The sequence below is a fragment of the Botryllus schlosseri genome, chromosome 3 (assembly GCF_051294905.1).
Source record: "Botryllus schlosseri isolate E-star chromosome 3, Bs_hap1, whole genome shotgun sequence".
NCBI lineage: Eukaryota > Metazoa > Chordata > Ascidiacea > Stolidobranchia > Styelidae > Botryllus > Botryllus schlosseri.
In genome coordinates this window covers 10,387,534-10,414,651 of record NC_137238.1, presented here as the reverse complement: position 1 = coordinate 10,414,651, position 27,118 = coordinate 10,387,534, and the positions used below count along the sequence as shown (strand labels likewise).

Genomic DNA, 27,118 nt, shown 5'->3' with positions numbered 1-27,118 from the left:
TCTATTTATTATTTAAAAATAAATAATAAAAAATTTGAAATTTTCTTGTTCACCCCACGAAAGTGTTGGGCTGTCTATAGAAACGAAGCTCACCAAATTTGGTTCAATTCCAACCAGTGAAAGCGGAGTTATTGCCGGCGAAAAATTTGGATTTGTATAAAATAGTATTTACGGTGAACACAACTATAATAAATAAACAAAGAATCGGTCACCGTAAATACTATTTTATACAAATCTAAATTTTTCGACGGCAATAACTCCGCTTCCGCTGGTTGGAATTGAACCAAATTTGGTGAGCATCGTTTCTATAGACAGCCCAACACTTTCATGGTGTGAACAGAAAATTTTCAAATTTTCTATTATTTATTTTTATATAATAAATAGAAACTTTCTTCTCCTGTAGCAAAGCGGTTACTGGCTGGAATTGAACCAAATTTTGTGTGTAGGCTTAAATTAGGTAACCTAACAATTTTATCAAGTAGCCAGTACGATTTGAGAAAAAAAGTCATTTTTGAAGAGCCCTAATATTCATTCATGATTCACGATGAGAAGATTATCGATGGAAAAGTATTGCTGCTGGAGGTCTAATTTTTCTTTAGGAGACATGCAGTAACACGAGTGGTCTCCCACCATCGGTCAAACTTCCAATTGTTTCTTTTTCTCGTCCTCATTCCTTCTGTGTAGCTAGTATCTTGCAGTTCCACTAAAAAGAATACATGCGTAAGTCGCTATATTAAGCAAAGTTCCTATCCTAGACATGACATTATAAAGACTACTAAGACAAATAGGGTAACAAAAATATAACAGTTTTTGAAGTACCGGTACTGGTACATTGTGTGGTGACAGCTCCGCCTTTTACATGATATAGCAGAGATTCATGACTCACTTTATCAAATGCAGCAGGCAAGTTATAAATGATATTGCATCTTCGTGTGGGCCAATTATTATTAGTCATGCACTTTATTGCATGCTGTTATTTCTTGACCCCCGATCAGAATTGTCCATCGTATCGGTAGTGGAAATATATTGAAATCGCCCAAATGTACCATAAAAATATTCCTTTCGTGAGGAGCACACGATTCTGATTCCTGCTCAGATTTAGAAGGGCGCTACTATATTAGAATCGAAAAATTAAGTTATGTTGCGTGGAGCGCGAAGAAAATTTCGAGAATAAATAAAAATTTAAAAAAAATTGGGAGTGAATTAGTAATTTCAATTTGCATGTCGACGGATGCTAACACATACTAATTGAAATAGGTGTCGACAGCCGCACAAATTCCCATTCAATGCAGTAGGTGCCCATCTCAGATCTAATAGTATACATATGGTATGTCTTACGCCAAGTTTGAATACGTATTCCAATCTTTAAGATTTTTGACAAATTTCCCCAAACTTGTTCGAAAATAGCAAAAAAACATTGGACAGGACATCAATTTGCTTCAAGGTCGGTTGCACTGAGACTAATCCTAATGCTGGTAGTGACTACAGAGAACAAGGCGTTGTTCTGTACTACCATGCCCAATTTGATCAGTTTTGGAATTGAATTAAATTGTGTTGATATAGGGTAGCTTAATTGAGTGTGAAACCGAGCAACCTATATTGCATCCGAGTTTGTCTTACGCAGTGCAGTTCGCCAGCTATTAACAACAGCTACCCAGCGCAACGAGCATTAGGCTACTGCCAAAGCTATGAAGTAATGAATGACTTACATGTTGGAATTCCTCTAAATCTTCAACAAATATCAAAAATTTGCTTGAATGAAGTTGAACGCGACGACTGCTGGAGTTTGAATTTGGCGAGCTTTCTTGAATACGAAATAAGTTTCATCTTCAACAATCGTCTTCTGAAAATGGTAGCGAAACACATGTTTAGTCAGAATCCATACAGACTTGTTCAATTTCTCGCGTTCCCCAGGTTGAGAACCACTGGTATTATGTATTGAAGCAAAAGATTCCTCATTTGAGATGGCATGTGTGCCAAACAAATCCAGCAGTGGATGGAAACATCTCTATTCTATGCTATGGCCCAAAATGACATAAACATGCCAACAGTTTTACCTACTCCGCGGCAGAGTATGTGGTGTCACAGGTCAGTATATAGGTCGACTAACATCCCTAAATAGAACGTAGAATGCGGCGATGAAGTATTTCAATCATGAAATCAAAGTCATCCCGGTGGTGTGCACAGTCGTAGATATCCACGGTAACGAATACTATGTAGTACTGTACCTTTTACGATGCGTATCCCAATCAGCATTCCTAGGAATCTTCAACGTTCGTGTCCACTTTCTTCAAGCCAACAAGCTTCGCTTCACCCTTTGCTCAGACCTCAATAATGGCCAGACGACGATACGACGACACTCTAACGATTTCGAAATAAGTGGTATTCATCCGCTGACATGCCACCAATAATATTTACTGGCCACTGCGTTATAATGGTTGATTTAGGTCGTTTTTTTCATACAGAAACATTTATCATTATATCTAGTTGCTTTCTTTGTCATATAATTGCGTATAAATTGATATTTATTCTATGTGTTGTCACTACTTACCGTACTTACTTAACCAGACGCTGTCTGTGATGTCACAATTGTGCATTGGTTGTTCCCTACAAATCTCAGAAAAAGCAGTAACTCGTAACGGTAACCTATCACAGGTCGCCTTGTTCGCCATCAACGAATGGTCAACTTAGCATGCGGCGCTGATATTTCTAGTTTCCTGAACAATATTATACATCCTAAACTGATATTCTAACTCATCAGTCCTATCCGTGACAACGAATGTAACCAGCGAGACCGGCCGTATAGGCATAGCCTTATAATATTATATAGTGGCTATCTACGATTGTCAGTTGTTTCTTTTACCCTACTATGTACTATTGTACTATACTGAAATTGGTACTAGGGCCAACAATTTCCGTATGACAGACCCCAGTCTCGTGATCGAGGTTGAATCAGGTCAAATCACCACGAGAATGATATCAGTAACATTCATTTCCACGTATACATTGGCTGCAGAGATTTTCAGGCTAATGAATTTTGCCAATAGCCCGGTAAACTTCAGAAACGAGTAACTGTAAGTAATTTTGCGAAGAAATTCTGTTAACTTGACTTTAGAGCTAAATTGAGGTAATATTACATATCAAAATGTGAAATTACAAGCTACGAACAGTTATTGGCAGCTACCGGTAATTCGTTGCAAAATTTACAGAGATTTCCCAGTAAATCTACCAGATTTTTTACAGTGTACAAAACTTTAGACTAAATCATCCAAACGGTCTCCAACGGCATCGGGTTATACTAGAAAGATACCGTTCTCTCACAACTGCGATTGTAGGTTAGCTCAATTGTGCGTATTTTTAATAATCTTTTTGCTCGGGAAGGGGTGACCATGATAAAATCAATAACAATAGATCCCCTAAATCGTGCAAAGCAAGAGAAAATACGGGTGGTGGTGGCATGCCTCCTTTCTCCTCAATGGCTCCATCAATTGGAAGGGTGTCAATTCACAGCCCTTGGTCGATTTTATCCGGCCCGTGAATCAATTCCGAGTAGATTGTAATCATCTTATTTTATCCCGCACATTTCTAGCGAATGTTGAGATGAATAAAACACCAAAAGGCAAATGCCATTTGACTTTAGTGTTGCGGCCTAACATAATAGTCACCATTCGGACAAAATCGGTGACATTTACACCAAATTCTGAGAAGGCAAAAAGAGTGCACACTGAGATCAAAATTGTATGGGAAAATGGACCAATGCGGTAATTCGAAATGCCACTGCGAAAGCATTATATGCAAGTTCAATAGATATTTAACAGTCCACAAGGAATCCTTGGTCTCACTGGCGTATAACTTTTGACTCAAAAGATCCCCTGCTTAGAGAGAAACCGGAATGGTGATAAGAATGATCCAAATTCCGACGTCCTCATTTACAATTAAATATTCTGTATTCGTCACAGTGCATATAGCCGCCTATACAGTGTTGGGATCAAGTCACTACCTTCGAGTCACGAGTCATCTCGAGTCATTGCAGATTTTGACTCGAGTCAAGTCAAGTCAATCGATTTTCCGAAGTGACTCGAGTCAAGTCAAGTCACTCGATTTTTGGAGGTGACTCGAGTCAAGTCGAGTCAAGTCAAGTCAAGTCACGAGTCAAGTCACAATTCAAGTCAAGTTGTCTTTTTGAAGTATGAGGCATGATTACGTCATTGCATTTTGCGGGCTGTCTGAAATACAGATTGGGTGGTCATTGATTTTGAACCAATGAGCGAATATAGAGTTAAATATAGACGCAATAAGGCGCTGTATCGCTCACATATACGTAGAACTGCTAAACTACGTAAGTAATTACACAGCCTCAGTTTGTAGTTACCAGCCAACATATAGACTAGAGAAACGAATTGATAAGATGCAATACATTACCATTTACAAATTGATATGATACAATTCAAGCCTACGCTAATGGATGAGGACTGTATTAACTATATTTGAATTCAATTTCAATAAAACATGAGGTTTGGTTAGGGAAAGAACAGAGAACAGAAATATACATTTTGCTATTAAATTACTTTACTGTACAGTACTAGGTTACGACAACGTAATCTGTAAGTTCCGATCACTTCGTTTGCGGTCAATTTATTTGTGAGAGAACAATGGCGGTTCAGTAAAGCGCACGATCACTGAAAGATTGGTCGCTCTCACGGGCTACACCAGCATTTAGCGAACAGTCCGACTATATGCAAGATACAGGGATTTTTATCGACACCGATTACTTGATGACTTGAAATTGACTCGTGAATTTTGCTCCAAGTCACGAGTCAATCCACATTTTTGATACGCCGAGTCAAGTCAAGTCAAGTCATTTTAGCAAAGTGACTCGAGTCAAGTCAAGTCATACGAAAAAGGTGACTCGAGTCTGACTCGAGTCAAATCATGACTCGAGTCGTCCCAACACTGCCGCCTAATAGTGTTATTCGAAATTGATCGTCTTTTAAAAACTCGTGGTTTCCAGTTCGTTTCCCATGCCTTATGTATTAAAAACGTATTCTAGCTACTTTTATCTGTAACTCATCCCCTACATCTGTGTGCTTGTTGAGCCGGAAAAATATCGGTTGAAAATGGAGGATTGGCCAAAATTTGAGGTCCGTGATTTTACTTACCCTACCAAAATACAATTACTACTAGCATAACTTAGCACGATTCATCATGTGAAAAAAAAATAACTGCAAATGCACCATCCAATCGCACAGCGACATAGTAAATATCTTAGTATTCAATGACACGTGATAACATAACGCGGATAACAAAACGAACCAACATTACAACGAAGTGGATTAACGCAGCATAGCAATATGCCAATTTATACAGTCGCTAGAACCACTAGTTTACCGGTTTATTCTGTATTCAATCGGCCAACCATGCGAGTATTTTGGTATTTCTGCCAATTCGAGTGCTTGCGAATATTTGTGTAGCTGCAATGGAGCTCGTATGATCCGTAATCTCATGTAGCATACGATGACGTATATGGGCTTAATAATCAAGTATTCTAGTGAAAAGCCAGGGTGTGGATTTGGAGTTAACAATTTTGATTCATTTGACTGTTGCGACCCGCGCGCTAGTAAAAGGTTTAAATCCGGCCCGAAAAGCAAGTCGAGTTTGACACCTCTGGCTTACAGCTTACGTTGTTGTCCTAATAGTATGTTTATCCAATTGCAATGTATCGCTTCACTAAATAGACTACTCTGTGCATAGATTGCGCAGTGCTCAGGTCCCACCTTTACCAATTCAATTATAGGGCTTGAATCAAACGAATATAGTTTATACGTATATGTTTCACGTATGCGTGAGCGATACTGTACCCTTTCGGACGTATATTTAATATTTATCTATTTAATATTTGATATCAAATCCATTGGCCTACCTGTTTCAAACAGCTAGAAAAATGTAATTCCATTACTTACAAAATGCCACACCACGACAATATAGTCGTCATCTCCACACTACAAGTGATCCATGGACGTGACGAGGTGGAATTGATAGTCGACAGCCTGTTGGAAAATTGAATTTACCAATTAGTGAGAACACTTCAATTGCCATTTTAACAATACAATCTGCACTGAGTGAACGCAAACAGATATCGCATGTGACTAATATTAAGTCAAACCTAACTAACTACTGTTATAAATGATTATGAATACAGCAAATCACTGATCTATAAATTTCAAAAAAACATTTGCGCCAAATTTTTGATGATTGATTTGAATACTACTTTGTGGTTGCTCAATCCAATGCTGGGTTCACAACAGATCTATCACGACAGTACTTTTAGTTGTGAATTTTGCAGAATTTCATTCAAATTTTGACTGTAGTTATAGTGACCTTATCGTAGGCGTATGACAAGAACATATCAAATATGTTTATTGGAATAATTTATGATTACATTAGGCAGTTGTGGCACAGAATGACAGTGAGTTCTGTAAATTGTAATCCTGTACTTGCCATCTTTTTCGATGAGGACCTCTTTTCGACGTTCAAAAATACATATGGACGTATTTATTCATTAGTTGGCAGAAGTTATCATCTTTATACATCTCGCTTGCTCTTGACGATATTTTAGGTGACTCCTTACTTAGTTACGATCGTTATCCTTACTCATCTGCTCTATAGACTCTGTAGCAGGGGTGGCCAGCCCCTTGCCTGGAAGAAGGTTTTGAGCAGCCTATACGAGGCAATTCTCCAAATTATTGACAATATTTAAAAATGTCCCTGGTAATTTATTCTGAACTTGCAAGACCAGCCGAAAATCTAATTAGCCTGATCGCGAAATTTGGGATGTTGATGACTAAAATATGGCGTATCCTGGGACATCCACATTTTTCGTAGATCTTCTTATATGACCATGAAGTAGAATATTTCGTGGCAGATTTATTTGACTTGATATTTTTCATAGCACTTCGCGCGATTTATTTTCACTCGATTTATTGCCTTTAGCATTAGTGACTACTCCTGAAAATTACAAAAAATACGCCTAACGTCCAACATGCGACTTCGCGTCTGCACTCGCAGATAGATACTTGGCGATGTAATCTTTGCAAATGTGGTAGACGCATGTTCACTGAAATCTGCGATATTGATATGTCCAGTCGCCGGTTAATCATGCCCTGACCAAATGAGCCTGGCATTATAAAGCAGTGTTGGGATCAAGTCACCACCTTCGAGTCACAAGTCATCTTGAGTCATTGCACATTTTGACTAGAGTCAAGTCAATCGATTTTTGAAAGTGACTAGAGCCATGTCAAGTCACTCGATTTTTGGAAGTGACTCGAGCCAAGTCAATATACTCGATTTTTTGAGGTGACTCGAGTCAAATCAAGGTGAGTCAAGTCAAAACAAGTCACAAGTCAAGGTACATCAGGTAATAATTCTAATTGTAATTGCAATTATAAGATAAATTCCAAGAGTTGGTTAAGGCCGTTCGGATGCTTTAGTCAAAGGCAGTTGTTAGAAACCTGTGGGTCGTTTGCATTTATTCTGGTGATCACGAAGATTTTGAATGTCATTGGCTTCCAAAATGGGCTGTGTGTGACCTTTTTTAGTAATCAGCTTATCAATCTATGAGCTGGACCTCGGAACATCTTCAAAGTGGAAATGAGATCGCGACCATTAAAGGTTGTAAAACCACCGGATGTGCAAACTTTTGATACATTTTATAGTAATATATGGAAGAACCAATATTATGGAAAGAATTATTAAGCTTCAACAATCAGATAAATATTGTAAGCGCCCAAAAAGTTGCAGCGACTACCCATATGGTGGGCCCAAGATCAGTACTTTTTTGGGATGAAGGGGGCAGAAAATGTTGTTTCGGAGCAGACCTGTAAAGTCGGTAGATTTTATCAACGACTCCTACTCCAGACATTTTCATTATACCGACTCCACCTCCGACTCTATCCACACATATTCAATATACCGAATCCGACTATTTTCTTAGTAAAACTCCGATCTCTAGTCCAATTCCCACGGCATTTCCAATTTACTTCGAAAATTATGTATCACAGTGACGGTTTGAATGACTATAAGATAACCAATAAACATATGCAAACATATGATTAACGATGGCATGCAAAATTGTTTGATTGTGGCACAAAATCATTCTAGATCCAATTAACACAGAAGAATGCCTTTCTAAATATCCTTCCTTTTTCATATTTGTATATAAGTTTTATAATATGGAGTCTCTAATACCATGATATGTATGAATCATTCAACGATGACATATATCCAATCATGCATAATTAAAATGTAGATAAATCAATCGAAGTGTTGCTCTTGTGTATGAGTCTGCAACTAATACAGAGTTGTAACTTACTAATTTTATCATTACACGCAATACTTATTACATGTACAGATTGCACACACACTCTCACTACCAGCAAACGTTGGTCGGAAACTAAATTTAGGAAGTAGTACATGCACTGAGTAAAGTATACAAGCGCTAGGACCCGCGGTATTCCCTAATCGTGTGTTCGACACAAGCAGCTGAGCTACACTACAAATATTTTAAATTTTGTCAAGTGGTAAGTAGCGTTTGGTTACATTTACATCAATTCAACATTTATGCAGAACCAGACGATGTATCTAATCTGTCACGAAATCACGGTATAATTCCAATTATTGCATCAACTTGTGACTGCATCACAAAGGTGCATATTGCGATTTTCTTCCCCTATGCAACTGAGAGGCAATTTGCAAATAATGTCCAATTTTATCAATATTGTTACTAATACCAGTGATTGATGGTGCAAAAAAATTCTATTCTAGTTATTCTTAGTAATTTAAAGATACATTTGAAAACAAATGTTTTCATAATAAAGAAGTTTTAGTCGCAGTCACATACTTTTTCACATACTTCGACCCTGACACCAGTCAATTTTTTTTTCTACGACTCCGACTTCAAGCCGTGCTAAAAAAAGATTCCGACTCCATTTAGCGAAACCTTGCCAAATTCGGACTCCACAGCCCAGGTTACAACACTCAACCAGATAATCGCACCGCTCTCACAGTGTAGCAGTGCTGTCAAACACGCGACCGACGGATCCATCCGACCCGTGTAGAAATCTGTTGCAGACCAAAGCAATCACAGAGAAGCGTGTGCAATTATCGGTGCGGTGGGAAAAATGGGGTTATTTACTGCACGGTAGACGATTCAAAATGATAACCGACCAACAAGCTCTTTCATCTATATTTGACAGGCAGCACAAAAGTAAGATCAAAAACACCAAGATGGCAATGTGGCGATTGGAGCTGAGTGAATATACCTACAATATCTAACATATACCAGGTTTGGAAAATGCAGCAGCTGATGCCTTCACCAGACTATGTTTTTCCATTAGTGATTATGACCTGAGTTTGGAAGAACTGCATGTCGCTTTAGGTCACCCGGGTATTCGCAAACGTACGTTCGAAAAATCTTCCATTTTCAGTCGAAGAAGTGAAGAGACAATGCAACCGCTGTAAAGAGTGCGCCGAGATAAAGCCGAAATTCTACAAACCTCCGGCTACGACGTTGATCAAAGCGACCAGAACTTGGGAAAGACTGAGCGTGGATTCCAAGTGACCTGTGGACTGGAAAAGGCGGTACCTTCTCATCATGGTTGATGAGTGTAGTCGTTTTCCTTTGGTATTTCCTTGTTCTGATATGCGAGCGTCAACCGTGATTTCGCAATTTGTGTCGCTGTTCAGCGTAATGGGACTTCCCGAATACGTCCACAGTGACCGATCTCAGTCTTTCATTGGAAATGAAGTGTCACAATTTTTGAAGGAGAAAGGAATCGCGACGAGTCGAACCACGTCATACCACCCGACTGGTAACTCCCAATGCGAGCGCGTACACCATACAATCTGGCGTACAATCAAGCTCATGCTTGCTTCTCGCAGTCTGCCCGAAAGCAGTTGGGAGAAAGTACTTCCGAATGCATTACATTCGATTCGTTCGTTGTTATATACAGCTACTAACTAGACTACGCATTCAAAGTTATTCAAGTTTCCTCGTAAATCAAGCATGGGCACATCTTTGCCTGATTGGCTCTTGGACGGTGGAACTGTGCTCTTGCGACGACATGTCCGACGAAAAGATGAACCTGTCTGCAAGCCGGTTGAACTCCTCGAAGCCAACCCTCAATACTCGTTGATCCAATATCCAGATGGGCGACAAACAACCGCATCGAATAAAGATTTGGCCCGATACCCGTCAGAGTCGGATACCGTCGATACAACTCCTATTGAAACCACGAGTGATGGTGCTGATGATGACGCTACTGATGACATCAACGTCGAGGAGTCGACTCCCGAGATGGAGACGCGCAGAGGGACGAACGTCGAAACTGATGAAGAACTGCCGGCATTTGAACCCCCTGAAGGGCCGTTGAGACGCTCAACTCGTATCAGAAAGGCGCCCGACAGATTTCATTACTGAGTTGAACAATTTTGTAGTGCTATATTTATTATTTCACGTTGCATTTCATTGTGATATGTCACCCTAGTTTTCAGAGGGGGAGAATGACGTGTTTTGCTGGATTCGCTATAGCGTATCACGTGAGCGATCATGGTGCTGCCAGCGCAGTAATCATTCATTTCTGCATCTGACCTTACCTAGTGATGATCGCTAGTTTATGGTGTCGGCGCTAGTCGGGATATTGTTAATAAAAGCCTAACATAAGTTCATTGGTCTTGCTCATCACAGTAATCGTGACATATTGATGAACACTGAACAGTGAACTGGCTTCAAAGTAAACGAAATTCCTGTTCAGTTGATGCATCCTATGGTTTTCGTAATTCAAAAAGCAAGTTCTATGTTTTGAAATTCAACAACCTTTCGCTGACCGCACAGAATAGCTTCGCGGACCGCACTTTGCCCAGGTCTGACAGGGGTGGGCAATTATTTTCCTCTGCCGGCCAAATGACGGGTAGAAAATACGTTGGCGGACCGAGTGAAAAATCTTAGCTATATTTTCCAGCGTATTTTGATATTATTTCTAAATTACATTGTAATTAATGCTGAATAGTGAAGGTGTTGATGTTAGGTAATAAGAAAGCGGCGGTTGAATAAAAATAGATCTATTTTCCCTCATGACTCGAAACAATGTTAAACATGATACAGTTTACGCTAAACCCCTATCCACGTGATTCTATTAGGACACTAAAACAGTGATTCTCAAACTTTTTTTTTTATGCACGATTCACTTTCTGACAGTGACAAATTTCGACCCCCCCTATCATGACATAACAAAATATTTAAAAAAGCAACGAGAATGCTAGCAACCCCAACGGATGGTTTGATGGCATAAGGTTTTGGCTGATGATGGCAGAATTCTGTAATATCAAAGTCGGACAATACAGACAGACATAACTATATTACCATAATCGCGTAGTAAATCGCGCAGAACGAAAAATAAAATTTCATTTAACTTCGGCTTCACGCGCCTCTTCTGATGATTTCACGTCCTCCAGTTCGAGAACCACTGCACTGAAACGTATGCAGAGGTGATCAAAGTAGTCAAGAAATCTACTCAAGTAGAAGTGGAAGTAGCGACGAAAAATCTACTCAAGTACGAGTAGAAGTACTTTTCCATAAGCAACCTGAAACTACTTGAAGTAGAAGTAGAATTGACTGACTTTAAAAGTACTCAAGTCAGTAAGTAGTTATAAAAACGATCCTATTTCGTTCACATGGATTGTAAAAAGGTGGAAATTGAGCTATGCGATAGCTGACGAGCTCGATTCATATTGATGCATACCAACAGGTATCCAATTTTTGATAGCAAAAGTATTCGTCCACATCATGGGATGAAAATGATAGGGTTGATATGGAAATGCGATGCGAATCCTCTGTGTTCTCGAACAGCACGTTTTAGAAAATAGTATGGTATGGCGGCATTCCCCATATTATAAAGCCCATAGTTTAGTCGAAGAGCAATACGGGGAAGTTGTATTGGATACGGTGTAAACACTTTGCGAGATTAGTAAACGTCAATAAAAAACATGGTGGACCGTAAAAATGTCGTATTGTGTAGCTTTATTTCCAGAAATTAAATGCATTACTACACTTGCTGTCATACTTCAACATGTCTGTTATCCAGACAAAAGAACTGATAATAATTATAACTATACCGGGAATGGAAATTTAAATATAAATGCTACTTCTAAAAGCAGAACATTTATTTAATGTTTTTAGTCCACACAGTTTCAATGGTGGTATGCTAAAACAGCTCTAAAACCTAAAAAAAATTCATAGTCCACTTTTCCAGATTTGGACACGACATGGACATGGACATGCTAGATTACAATATGACAAATAAATGCTAGATTACGAAACATAAGTTTCAAGCGTTATGATGAGCCATATATACTGTGATGAATTATTTGATATGGACGAAGGGCGACAATGTGGTGTGGATGGAACCACGCCAACCCTCTACCTAAATTATATTCACCGATACTTTCGTGAAATTACACTGGCAACTCGGTATCCAGCACTGCGTGCGAAGCGCGACGAAAATTCTGGGCTTTACCAAACTCTTATGACAATTAAATGTTGGTACTGCGTCAAAACAGCCCCGAAATTCCTCAGGCTATCTTCCTGATTAGAAGATTGAACTAATTCTACTTGACAAACTGAAATTAGTGAAAAGTAAGTAAGTAGATCACAAAATATTACGAAGTAGAAGTAGCGAAAATCATATCTACTTGAGTAAGTACCAGAAGTGGAGGAAAACTACTTGAGTACTGCGAAAAAGTAGAATTACTTAGTTACTGACCACCTCTGCGTATATGGCATAGTACAAAGATTATTGTCTCGGTCGCTGCTTTGCGAGCAGTGTGCAGCTCAATTAGCCGAGTGTTTCGTGTTTTTGCTATAATTGAAATCCATAATCTCTGCGATATTTTCGGCAAAACTAATAAGACGGGTTTACCCCTAACTACAGTATACAAATATTTAGTGCTCTAACCTTCATTGAATTTCAGCTTTCGCGAGCTCTGATTGACTTGTTTTACGAATTAGGGATTTGGATAATTTAAAACACATTCCTTATAATACGCAATGTGACAATGGCAACAAAGAAGGTTTGACCAAAACTATATGGAAAGAGTGATTTCTTGTGACTTTAATTGCTACTCATACTTTGCCACATTGCTCTATTTTGAATCGAATCTGGATTATGCATGCGAGGTACGTAGGCAGCGCAATCGTGGCAAATTAGTGAAGGCTTCGGAGTAAACAAATTTCCTTTTTAGTTTAGTTAGTTAGCGTCAACATTCAAAAAGCAGGTTTTATGTCATGAACTCTAAGCAACTTTTCACGGGACGCACAGAATGGCTTCGCGGGCCGCACTTTGCCCAGGTCTGATGTAGGCTCAAATAATTTTCGTATGACAGCATAGACAATAATACAATAATACTTTTGACGGTTATTTGCTATTCGAAATTTTTCTTCGTGCTTGGCGCGATTCAATGCATCGTATATCGATATGTAGACATCGCGTAAAATGCATTCAAAAATTAATAAATATAACCATCATTCAGTGAAATAATTGTAATTATAAAATTGCAATTATATATATTCCTAGAGTTGGGCCGCTCGGATGCTTTAGTCAAAGACCGTTGCTATAAACCAGGGCTGGCCAACCTTTTCAGCCAAAGGGCCACATTTGATCGACGAACTATTGCGCGGGCCACTAGCCGCGCCAGGCGCGAAAATTTTTCGAAGTTCATAGTTCAATAATATTGTCACTTGACTATATTGCGGGCCTGCTGTATGTCGCTGGGCTCAGTTTGCAATGAATGGGCTATTAGGCGCCTGGACATATCGATATCGAAAGCTTCGACCAGCATGCGTCAATCATTTTATGCCTATAGGTTTCATAGTCGACGGTCTTTCTGCGAACGCAAACGCAGGGTCGCATATGTTGAACGACACTTTGTCTCGTAATCGCGAATATAGTTGGACTCAATCTAATACATTAGGAGTTCTTTCATTTTCACAAAGGGGCAACAATATTAAAAGCAAGAAATCCAGTGACAACATGATGTGCGCAGCGTGTAGATAATTTTTACTCTTGAAAAATCGATTGCAAAAATTTCTGCTTTATTGTAGTGTACGAAGATCTACCAATATGTGACTGGCTCATGGATCTGCCAATGCTTCGGAACTGATATTTTAGTCTTCACATCTCAAGTATTGCGGCCAGACTAATCAAATTTTTGATTGGCCTTGCAAGTTCACAATCTGTGCAATCCATTTATGAGAATAATAGAAATTTCGGAAATTATCTCGCGGGCCACTCAAAACCTTCTCGCGGGCCACATGTGGCCCGCGGGCCACGGGTTGGCCGGCCCTGCTATAAACCTTGGCGTCGTTTGCCTTTATTTTGGTGATCGGGAAAATGTTGGATGTCATTGGCTTCCGAAATGTAATGTGTGTGATCTTTTTTAGTAATCAGCTTATAAATTTGTGAGCTGGACCTCGGAACATGTCGAAAGTGGAAACGAGGTCGCGACCGCATGTGGAAACTGTTGATACATTTTATAGTAATATATGGTAAAACCAATGTTATGGACAGAATTAATACATAAAATTTAATAACCAGATTGTTATTGTAAGCGCCCAAGAATTCGCATTAACTACCCTATGGTGGGCCCAAGATCAGTGCTTTTTTGGGATGAATGAGACAGAAAAATCTAGTTTCGAACCAGGGCTGTATAGTCAGTAGATTCTATCAGCGACTCTAACTCCGATTCCTACTGCAGACTTTTCATTATAACGACTTCAACTCCGACTCCGTCCACATATATTCAATATACCGACTCCAACTCCGAATCCGGATCCGACTATTTTCTTAGGAGAACTCCGACCCCGACGCCAGCCCCCACAGTACTACTAATTTACTTCGGGAATTATGTCACATTTACGGTTTAAATGACTATAATTATTAAAAATATGTAAACATACGATTACCAATGGCATGCAAAATTGCTTCATTGTAGCACAAAATTATTCACTATGCAATTAACACGGAAGAATGCCTTTTTAAATGTCCTTCCTTTTTCATATTTGTATATATTTTTTTATCATGAAGTCTCTAATACTATAATAAGTATAAATCATTCAACGATGACAAATATCCAATCCTGTAAAATTAAAATGTAGATAAAACAACCGAACAGTAGCTCTTGTGTATGAGTCTGCAACCAATACAGAGGGCTAACTTACTAATTTTCTCATTACACGCAATACTTATTACATGTGCAGATTGCACGCACACTCACTACTAGTAACCATTGGTCCGAAACGAAATTTAGGATGTAGTCAAATAGCATTTGTCTATCTACATGCACTTAGTCAAGTATACAAGAACTAGGAATTGCAGTATCTTTCAATCATTTGTTCGACCCTAGCATCTGAGCTACATCACACATATTTTTTATTTTATCAAGTGGGAAGCAGCGTTTGGTTATATTTACAACAATTTCATACTTATACAGAACCAGACGATGTATTTAATCTGTCACAGTATCATGGTATAATTCAAATTATTGCATCAATTTGCCGTGGAGGTGAGTAACGAAGTACTTCTACTTTTTCAAAGTACTCAAGTAGTTTTCCTCTACTTCTGCTACTTACTCAAGTATATCTGATTTTCGCTACTTCTACTTCTACTTCGTAATATTTTCTGATCTACTTACATACTTTCCTCTATTTTATGTTTGGCAAGTAGAAGTAGTTTAATCCACCAATCAGGAAGGCAGCCTGAGGAATTTCGGGGCTGTATTCACGTAGTATCGATATTTAATTTTCATGAAAGTCTAGTAAAGCCCAGAATTATTGTCGCGCTTCGCGCTCCGTGGATGCGGCGTAACCAGTATGATTTCACGAAAGCATCGGTGAATATCATTTAGGTAGCGGATTGGCGTGGTTCCACCCACACCTCATTGTCGCCCTTCGCCCATATGAAAAAATTCATCACACTATATATGGCTCATCATAACGTTTGAAACAGATGTTTCGCAATCTAGCATTTACTTATCATGTCGTAAACTCGTAATTTAGCAGTCCATGGAGTGTCCTAATCTGGAAAAGTGGACTCCGACTTTTTTTAGTTTTAGAGCTGTTTTAGCATACCCCCTTTGAAACTTTCTAGACCAGCGGTTCTCAACCGGGGGTCCGCGGACCCCTAGGGGTCCGCGAAGCAATTTCAGGGGGTCCGCGAGACCACTAAATATTCAAAATGTTTGATAACCTAATTTTTATTTTATTTTTTAATTTGAAAAACCATGAGGTAGTTTCGCACCACAACTGCTAAAACCTCATGACTCATATCATAATAATATTCGTCTGACATGAACTATCGTAGTGTGGCAATTCATTTTCATTGTCAATTTTCCAATATCCTGCTGATACAAACATATTGCTGTTTAGAGACGTTTTGTTGGTGTCTGTGGAAAAAATAAAAATATGGAGATGAGTAACGTCAATCAGGGTGACGTCGTAATGTCTGCGAAACCTTCTCGATTTGAAGTTGTCAGTCTCATCAAATTAGTGAACAGTCGTTTAAAATGAAAATTTCCGAAGTGTTTCCCTAATTTGTCCCAATGCAGGGATTGAAACCTCGCCACGCGAAATCCATTTTACCCTGTGATATAGCCTACATAACCACTATTTGAACAGTTTCTTGGAGGTACAGAACTTCAATATACAATTGAATAGTATATTCATATTGAAATGACAAGACTATTGTCGGCTGACACTCGTCATAAATCGGACAATGATATACCTGCTCTTAAAGCTCGCCTATCAATCAGATTTGGCGCATTCTTATTGCGGATGCCCTATCGACAAGGCTGTTTTTTTATAAACAAGGAGTGTTTCGTTGCTATCAAAGCATTACGCTCCAACCCTGAAATTCATATCACCAGTTATATTGGTATGCAGCCTTGCCTTGTTAATATTCAATTGTTCATGGTCGAAAACGTTTGCTCGTCAATATATATGTAAACCCGAACAGAACAAGTCGTTTCATAACAGTCTTTCTAAGGTTGGAAAACTTTGATCCATTCTTTGGCGAATAAAATTTGTCTATACTTTTAGATTAGGATTTCACTTTGACGGTACAAACTCTCTGCGGGCCTATCAAAGTGCCGTCACGGGTCGAATCCGGCCCGCGGTCCGTATGTTGCCCGTCCCTGCGCTAGATGCTGGGCGTGATATGTTCATAAAATATATGTTTCCTCATTTTGGTGCCATAAATGTTGCGATTACACCAAAAGTATCGTCTGAAGCGTTATGCGTTAATATTGAATTGATTTCCATCTATATTTGCCGAAATGGTTTTGGGTACTGTACTCCTCCTTCATATCAAAACGAAGACGCGGATTTCCAAGACACGACCGCGTACTTCAAGAAATACAGCCGCAAATTAAGCTTCGAAATATTAAAAGTCTACCAATTTCTACATAAATAGTATGATGTTATTTTCAAGAAAAATCATTCATTTTGCTGTTTATCACAAGCCTCCAGTTCATATTTCCACAAAACAGATGAAGGTTGCACCATAATAGAGCTAAAATTGAACAAAACCTTTAGGGGGTCCGCGAGCGTCCGTGACGGTCAAAAGGGGTCCGCGAAGCCAAAAAGGTTGAGAACCACTGTTCTAGACCAACGACATAAAATACATTTTCTGCTTTAAGAAGTAGTTTTATATTTCACTTTTAATTCCCGGTATGATATACTTTGAGTTCTAATTAACATCAGTTCTTTTGTCTCGATAACATTCATGTTGAATTTAAGTTTAAAAGCAAGTGTAGTAATGTCTTTAATTTCCGGAAATAAAGCTACAGAATATGGCATTTTCACGATCCACCATATTTTTTATTATCGTTTACTAATCGTGCAAAGTGTTTACACCGTATCCTATACAACTTCTCAGTATTGCTCTTCGACTAAACCATGAGCCTTATAATATGGGGGAGTGCGCCATACCATGATATTGTCTAAGTAAAGAGTAAACAGAGGATTAGTATCGCATTTCCATATCAATACTATCATTTTCATCCCATGATACGGACGATTGCTTGTGCTGTCGAAAATTACGATACCTCCTAATATGCATCAATATGAATCAAGCTCGGCACCCTTCGAACAGCTCAATTTGCAGCTTTCGAAAAGCGATGAGAACGAATTACGGTTTTTTCACAACTACATACTTACTCGAGTAGATTTAAAGTCGGTCAATTCTACTTCTACTTCAGGTAGATTTAGTTTGCTTATGTAAAAAGTACTTCTACTCGTACTTGAGTAAATTTTTTCGTCCCTACTTCTACTTTTACTTAAGTAGCTTTCTTGACTACTTTGACCATCTCTTTCAATTTGTGACTGCATCACAAAGGTGCATATTGCGATTTTTTCCCTCTATGCAACTTAATTGCAATTGGCAAATAATATCCAATTTCATCAATATCGTCACTAATAACAGTGATTGATGGTGTATAAAAACCCTATTCTTGTTATTCTTAGTAATTCAAAGATACCTTTGAAAGCAAATGTTTTCATAATAAAGAAGTTGCGTAGTCGGAGTCAGGGTCATTTTCACAAATTCCAACTTCTGTTGCGGTCAATATTTTTTCCACGACTCCGAATTCCAAGGCCTGTTAAAAAGAGATTCCGAATCCGACTCCATTGAGCGAATAATTGCCAAACTCCGACTCCACAGCCCAGGTGACAACACACAACCAGATTATCGCAAAAATATCTATCTGGAAAACGAACCGTAGACGCAAGTTTCGCATGGTCAAATAAGGCAACCAGCATGATTAAACCAAGTTATTACATGGAATATGCGCTGCACACGACTGATCCCATGTTTTGTAAAACTTATAAAGTGACGAGTGCTACAATGACGTGATGAATTTTCAATTGCAACGTAATAGTTGATTAACGTGTGTGGCTCAATGGGTGTTACGATGGAAAATATAGCGCCAGTATGTCTCTTTGACAAAAATGGTTCCGGACCCCTGGTGTGGATACTGGATACTCCTCGCCAAGTAGCAACGTTCGAATTGCGTTCAAATAAGCATCACCAAACTTCATCTATTACTATTTAAGAGTAAGGTGTTCATGATTTTCCTCTTCCTATGCGAGGAAGTAGTGTCTGATAACTAGGGCTCGGCAAAATCGAACACTTGAATGATTCGATTCTTCTGAATCACGTATTATGTTTCTAGTCGAGTCGAGTATTCGAGTATCACACATTATGACGTCACTGCAGAATGTACTATGTCATAGTTAAAATATGTATCATTTATGCCATCACAAAGAGCATAATGCCTGTTATACCTCACATTAAAGATTCTTCGGTATTTTTCCGACCATACCGATTTCAATGTACTTTTTGGCAATGTTGTGGGATGATCATGACTTTAGAAATGTGTTATTACCAGTAACGTTCGTAGCTTTCTACTATGTCTTGTATGAAGCGACACGGCCAATCAAGGTTTCAAGGCTTCCTCGCCGGAAAATAGTATCAAAACTATAATTCTCTTTCGTAAATCAACTTTCGTTTGCGAGGAGCGTATAATTTCAGTATACTCGAAAAAAATAGTATTTTACTGCTCGACTCGAATCATTAAATTTAATACTCGATTCAGATTCGAGATCTCGCTTCATATACGAGGTCTCGAATCATTGTGTCCAGCCCTATTGATAACCTGCCATTCGGCATTGTGCTGGTTCATTAAATCAATGCTTCCCAACCGCTGGGTCGGGTCGCGAACCTGTTTCAGGTGGGTCGCGAAGAATTTCTAAACGTTAAAGTTTCTTATTACATTTACCAAATGTTCCAAAAAAGGTGTCTTCTCAAGATTAGACGAGAAAATACATGTTCACCGCTAAATTATATTGCGCCATAAGCATGGCCGTAACAGCACTTCGTCAGCTCTCCCCCCAAAAAAGTTTGTCTCCCCCCCCATAGGTTGATAAACCGAACTTCTGGGGAGTCAACTCCCAAGACCCCCTTTGCCTGTCCCCTCTTTGCCGCTACTTGTCGTCTACATTGGGGGGACGTTTAGAGAGTCAGTTATTCTCGCCTACAGCACTTCGTGAGCCGCCCCCTCATAATAACACTTGGGGCTTGGCCTCACATAAGGTGTTAAATCGCCTCCTCCCATCACGTTGCTCGCTTTTGCAACGAAATTGGCCTCACAGTTTAGTGAGCCAGCACGAAGCGCGAAAGTTGTCGATAATTCATGATAAAATCTGTCAATAGGATTGGGAATTGCATAGATATTGCTATCAATTTATTGTCCTCTCTGCTCACGTTATCATCACGACTTCGTTACATGATGTCATTTCGTGACCTCCTGTCCGCTATATCAAAAAATATAGAATCGCCCAAACGTACTAAACTGAAAGACGCACACGATTTCAACTTGGTATGTCTTCACTGGCATATAATTTTTCTCTGCTGGATGGTATTTGTCTTCCGAGGTTCAGATTTCCAATACAGGAACATTCGGCGCCACTCATTTAGGCGCCTATGGACAATTAAATCTGCATGTATTTTGTATCTATAACGAAGTTTTCGGTCAGAGTAAGGGCAGTCCTTTTCGGCCAAGGTTTGCGCGCTGCCGATCGTTCTGGCACACTTATTGGAGTCGCATGTAATATGTTCCAAATCGTTTTATATCTTGGTGCGTCGTGGCTAGGGCTGGGCAAATTCGAGTACCTGGGTGATTCGATTCTGAATCACGTATTATGCTTCGAGTCGAGTCGAGTATTCGAGTATCACTCATTATGACGTCATAACAGATTGCAAGATGTCCAAGTTCAAATATGTATCATTTATGGCACCACAAAGAATATAATGCCTGTTATGCATCACATTAAAGATACTTTGGTACTTTTTCGACCATACCGATTTCGTTGCACTTCGTGACAATGTTGTGGGATGATCATGACTTCGGAAATGGGTTATTTCTAGGAATGTTCGTAGCTTTGTACTATATGTTTCGTATGTTGCGATAGGCCAATCAATGTTCCAAGGCTTCCAGAGTAGAAAATAGTAACGAAGCTACAATGTTCGTTGATAAATTAACTTGCAGTGGCGAGGACCGTATAATTCCAGTACTCGAAAAATCGTCTTTTACTACTCGACTCGAATCATTAAAATTAATACTCGATTCAGATTCGAGTACTCGAATCATTGTGCCCAGCCCTAATAGCGACAAAGCAAACGCATGGTTCGAGGATTATAATGACGCGATATCCTTCCGATTTAATGATATCGAATCGAAATGCTTAATTAAACAAAATTTATGTATGTCATGCTGTAAGATATGATTATACGCAGCTATCCAATTGAGTTCCGAATTATCTCGTGAATACAATAACTACACGAGTTAACTGACTATCTATAGTTGGTGTCTGTCTAATGACATTAAATACGACATTTCGCCCTGAGCATGGATTCATTCGTAACCTTGGTTTCGCAAAATGAACTATATTTTCCTGAATCTTATATGCTGCAAGGACTGCATTGTCAATTCATTTCCCTGTAAATATCAACGCCAAAATGTCACACTACTACAACTTATATACTCGAAGTAAAATTTCGTACACATTATCCACCTGAATGTATGATCGGCAGATACATCTCTGTCGACAATGTAGCGTAATAGGTGGACATTGGACAATTATAGTCTGCCACCCTGCCTTTCGAAAGAAAATGCTTTTCTTTTATATGGATTATGGTCCCGTGTCGTTGTGGAATGACCGTGCTCAAAGTGCAATGCACAAGAAAGGACGTATTTTTGTTATGTCTTCGTGCAGTCAAAAATAACGATGTACAACATACTTCAGCTTATCAGCGAAACAAATAATGGATACTGCAATACCTGTTTATTTTTCGTATCATGCAAACTATAGAGGCAGAGCAACATTGAAACTGTACAGCCTTTAATTCAGGGGTCGCCAACTCAAAACGGGTTGCGGGCCACTTTTCAAATTTCGTAGAGGCCGCGGGCCGCATGAATTCGATATCGATGAAAATAGGCAACGACGTTCTAAAACTCTACGTCAGTACAACGGTGAGCTACCTAACATAGGCGATGGGCATATTGACCACAAAAGAAATAATATTTTATTAAAGGAATACAAATACAACAAAAAATCATTATCATCAACATTATTTTATTTTGAACTGTGAGCTGTTCACGATACCTGGAAACGATTTTCAGCGACTAAGGAATCGATATTGGGACTAGCGAGATACGTGACTAGCCGAAAGACCGTCTCCACGTAAAGCTTGTTCTTGTGGGAAAGCCAGTGGCTCTCAAACTGTTTTGGACACGGCCCCCTTTATGATACTGAAATATCGTCATATCACGAAATGCAACCAGAATGCTAGCAATCCCAACGGCTAGTTTGATGGCATGGAAGGTTATGACTGTTGATAAGAGAATTTTATAAGATGAAATCCGGACTATACACAGAGCAATAACAATGAATTGAAGGTAATTCGCGCGGAGCGCGAAAATTTTTTCAGTTCAGCGAATCCCCGCCTCCCCATCAGATACTTTCGCGCCCCCACAAGGGGCGCGCGCTCCCCAGTTTGAAAACCAATGCCCCAAGCCGTTTTCTAAGCGTCTCGGTCTTGGCAGTGTTTGGGCCATTGCAAGTCAAGACAATATGCCCATCATATCAGTTGATTCTCCCTGGATGGAATGTTGTTGCCATGACCACAACCGTTTTAGCTAGTAGGGCTGGGCAAAATCGAGTACCTGAGTGATTCGATTCTGAATCACGTAATATGCTTCGAGTCGAGTCGAGTAATCGAGTATCACTCATTATGACGTCACAACAGGATATAATATGTCGAAGTCCAAATATGAACTTTTTATGCCACCACAAAGAACGTAATGCCTGTTATCCATCACATTAAAGATACTTTGGTATATTTTCGACCATACCGATTTCATTGCACTTCTTAACAATTTTGTTGGATGATAATGACTTCGGAAATGTGTTATTTCCAGTAACGTTCGTAGCTTTGTACTGTGCCTGGTATGCTAAAACACGGCCAATCAAGGTTTCACGGCTTCCTCAGTGGAAAATAGTATCAAAACTATAATTCTCGTCAGTAAATTAACTTTCAGTTGCGAGGACCGTATAATTTCAGTACTCGAAAAAATCGTCTTTTACTACTCGACTCGAATCATTAAAATTACTACTCGATTCAGATTCGAGTACTCGAATCATTTTGCCCAGCCCTAGTCGTGGCGCGGTAATGGCCAACGCCGATATGTCCATTTCTATAAATCTTGCGTCTTTTTTATTCGAGTAAAAATACCAAATGATCAAGATATTCGGCAATTTGAAATCGCGCAATGCGCGAAAAATTTTGGAAAAAGTTGCATCAATTTTCCAAAAATACTCTATAATTTATGCTAATTCAGGAAATAATTTTGGGCCCCCTTCGAGCTCGGGCCCCCCAATTGGGGGATTTGTGGTGCGGCAGTTACGGTCCTGGTCATAAGCCCTTCAAACCACCTCCCCGTACCAAAAACAATTCGTGAGCCAGATTTTCGTGACTGTCATTTTGATTGGGGAGTGAAATCGGTAGTATGCGTGAAACTTGAAATATATAATTTCCTACAAACGCTTTGCGATCATAGATAGGGAAAGGCGGCACCCCAGCTCTATTCATCGTTTTAATCAGCAAACAATTGCTACGACGCAAGTTACTCGCAACCACTTCGTATTCGATCGTAAAGACAAATTGATGACTGGATACCCAATTTCTCGATATTTATTGTTTGTGGTATTCATGTGTTCGACTGCAGTGGCCAGCGGTAATTTACACCAGGCCGTTATTCTTCAATATGATTCTGTATTTGCCGACTGGGTGCCAGTGCTGGGATCAAGTCACTACCTTCGAATCACGAGTCATTTAGATTCATTGTACATTTTGACTCGAGTCAAGTCAAGTCACTCGATTTTTTGAGGTGACTCGAGTCGTGTCGAGTCAAGTCAAGTCACGAATCAAGTCACTAGTCGAGTCAACTTGAGTTTTCAAAGTACGAGGCGAGATTCAAAGTCGTTGCATTATGCTAACTGTGCTAAATACAGATGGAGTCCTCATTAATTCTGAATCGCGGAACTAATAAATAATTGATTATACACGTAAGACAGTGCTCATGCGAACGTGGAACTGTTAATATACGTAAGTGTAGCGGTAACCCCAGTCAGCCAACTTATCAGCCAACATGCAGGATAAAATGTGAATCCTCAGGAAGTTGGAAAAGGATATACCTTACTCACTTTCATCCTACATATCCATGATATTCAATTATAAACGTGTAGACGATATTCGTTCGATTTAAATCACACAATAGAGTTGGTTAAGGTGATCACTGCGCACTGGGCACAGCGAGCAGTCTACAGAACAGAGATATATTTCTAGTCTATATTACTTGACTACTTGTTTAACGCAAGCTGTAACCTCCGATTAATGCGTTTGCGATTAATTTGTTTGTAATATAACAATGGAGGCTCGGTAAACCGCACCATCGTTGCTCACACAGGTCCCACCAGCGTATCGTTAACAATCCGAACTTATACAAGATACTGAAATTTAGTCGACACCGATTACTTGATGACTTGAAATTGATTCGTTAATTTTGCTTCGACTCACGAGTCAATATGCATTTTTGAAACGTCGAGTCAAGTCAAAGTGACTCGAGTCAAGTCAAGTCATACGAAAAAGGTGACTCGAGTCATCCCAACACTGCTGAGAGCACGACGCACTTCCAGGAATCAAAGTCACTGCTTACGCTTATCGAATGGCAAGGAGGAGCCTAGATAAATCCCCTCGTTTATAATCATTTGTTACATGCCGCACCTGAAACCCAGGGGTGACAAAATGATCACAAACGAATCATCATAAATTATGGGGTATTTATTTGGAGATATATTCAATTTTTGTTTTTAAAAATTCTCGCCTGGTGCGATTTAACATAGTTAGAATCCGTTGAACCAAAAGGGGATCGCAAACCGGAAAAGGTTGGGAACACTGTTCCCGCTAAGCTGCGCACTGCTGAAAATTTCGCCGTGCACAAGAAAGCCCAAGTGACGACGTGAACATTGGCTGGGAGGGAAGCACGCATTAAATCACAAACGACTACGTCAAATAACCGTTTATTAATTGTGGATAATTCGTATCGCGATGAAGAGCAAAGGTACTACAGAGCTGGTCAAAGTAGTCAAGAAATCTACTGAAGTAGAAGTAGAAGTAGCGACGAAAAAAATCTACTCAAGTACGAGTAGAAGTACTTCTTCCATAAGCAACCTAAAACTACTTGAAGTAGAAGTAGAATTGTCTGACTGTAAAAGTACTCAAGTAACTAAGTAGTTATGAAAACGATCCTAATTCGTTCACATGGACTGTAAAAAGGTGCAAATTGAGCTATGCAATAGGTGACGAGCTTGATTCATATTGATGTATACCAACAGGTATCCAATTTTCGATGGCATAAGTATTCGTCCACATCATGGGATGAAAATGATAGTATTGATATGGAAATACGTTGCTAATCGATCTACTTGAGTGAGTACAAGAAGTAGGGGAAAACTACTTGAGTACTTCGAAAAAGTAGTACTTCGTTACTGACCACCTCTGGGTACTACTTGTGATGCAATATAGCAGTGGAGTTTGGCAATACGACGTTCCTGCTATAAATAACCTTATATATAATATAGCACTTCTCCTTGTTCAGGAACGTTCAGTTTATGTCGTAGTAAATTCCTGTACAAGTAAAATGAAATCGTATTAAAAATAATAATGAAATACTTACTAAAAATCGAATTAATGCGGGGACTTGATTAAACTTTTTCTTAGTATCTTTGACCATAATAATTTCAAGAAAGTGGTTTTCAAACTGCCAGCATCTAAAGGGGGCGCGAAGCTGAGTTCAACTGAAAAAATCTTTCGCGCACGGCGCGATTTACGTCCAATTCACAGTTATCGCTGTATATTCCGTTTAAATTTCATATTTCAAAATCTATCATCCACAGTCGTACCCATCCATGCATTCGAACTACCTGTTAGGTTTGCTAGCATCCTGGTTGCGTTTTGTGATATAACGATAAGGGGAACGCGAAATCTTTCTCCATCATAAGGAGGCATGTCTTACAAAGTTTGAGAACCAACGTTCCAAGGTAAATACTTCCAATATTATTTTCTAACTTCAATGTCTGGCGCGACGGCCCGATATTAAAGCGAAAACAGTTTCAAAGGTTTTAACTGCTAAACATCACAGAAATCGTAAACGTGATTGACATAATTCGGATCACTAGTTTGATTTCAGTTTGGCTACTCCAGGGTTAAAACAGATTTAAATTATAATCCGGTTCTAATAATCGGGACCACCGACTTTCATCACTATAGTTTTGACGAATTGGTTATTGAGGTCGACCAGTCTATGAAATCTCGCCACTGTTTCTGACGCATGTACGATATCATCAAATCAATGCTTGGTTTGTTTTAGATTAGGGTTACTATACATCCTCTTTTCAGAAGATTTGTCCTCTTTATTGACTTTTTTGAAAGTGTCCTTGGAGGACGCCCTTTTGTCCTCTTTTATGAGATTTTGTCCTTCTTTTTGAGGATTTTGGTCATATATATAGCAAAATCCGACTGAGATGCCGTAAATCAGCACCAAATTGACGCTCTGGCGGCTACTCCGGGAGCTAATCGGAAAGTTGACCTTTTTTTAAAATCAACCACCCGACAATGTGAGCGGGAAATCTGTATCTTGGGCATCGAGCGAGAAAGATGACTTTTTTTAGTCAATGACCACCGAGTGGGTTAAATTTTACGTTTGTCGGGAATTCTTCTCCGGTTTTGCAAATCTGAAAATTCTGAAAATGTGTCCTCTTTTTAGATTTCCAAAATAAGGTAACCCTATTTTAAATAAGCATCTCCATGTCCTGACTATATAATCAAATATCAATATTTCATTTTGGTTTATAGTCACAATTTTATATAGTGCGGCCCGCGAATGGATTCAGATG

General features: G+C 39.2%; 2 protein-coding genes and 2 long non-coding RNA genes across 5 annotated transcripts in view; 1 reads left to right on the top strand and 3 right to left on the bottom strand.

Annotated features, from left to right (window-relative positions):
- The window catches only part of LOC145434842 (G-protein coupled receptor GRL101-like), a 67,861-nt gene extending 61,178 nt beyond the window's left edge, over positions 1-6,683 (bottom strand). The window contains exon 1 of one of the 2 annotated variants that reach the window (XM_080312076.1): positions 5,961-6,683. In XM_080312076.1, the coding sequence (XP_080168202.1) occupies positions 5,961-5,992 (32 nt within the window). In that variant the 5' untranslated portion in view covers positions 5,993-6,683. The remainder of the gene's footprint in view (positions 1-5,960) is intronic. The other variant, XM_080312075.1, reaches the window with a different exon arrangement.
- Positions 1-27,118, top strand: part of LOC145434884 (uncharacterized) — a 553,571-nt gene that overhangs the window by 2,005 nt on the left and 524,448 nt on the right. The gene's annotated exons all lie outside the window — the stretch shown is intronic.
- LOC145434851 (uncharacterized) overlaps positions 1-27,118 on the bottom strand; it is a 342,686-nt gene that overhangs the window by 178,499 nt on the left and 137,069 nt on the right. The gene's annotated exons all lie outside the window — the stretch shown is intronic.
- On the bottom strand, positions 529-2,530 carry LOC145435757 (uncharacterized). The gene is made up of 3 exons (XR_013913994.1): positions 2,229-2,530; positions 1,710-1,843; positions 529-703 (listed from the first exon to the last, which is right to left on the bottom strand). It is a non-coding gene; the product is annotated as an uncharacterized LOC145435757 (long non-coding RNA).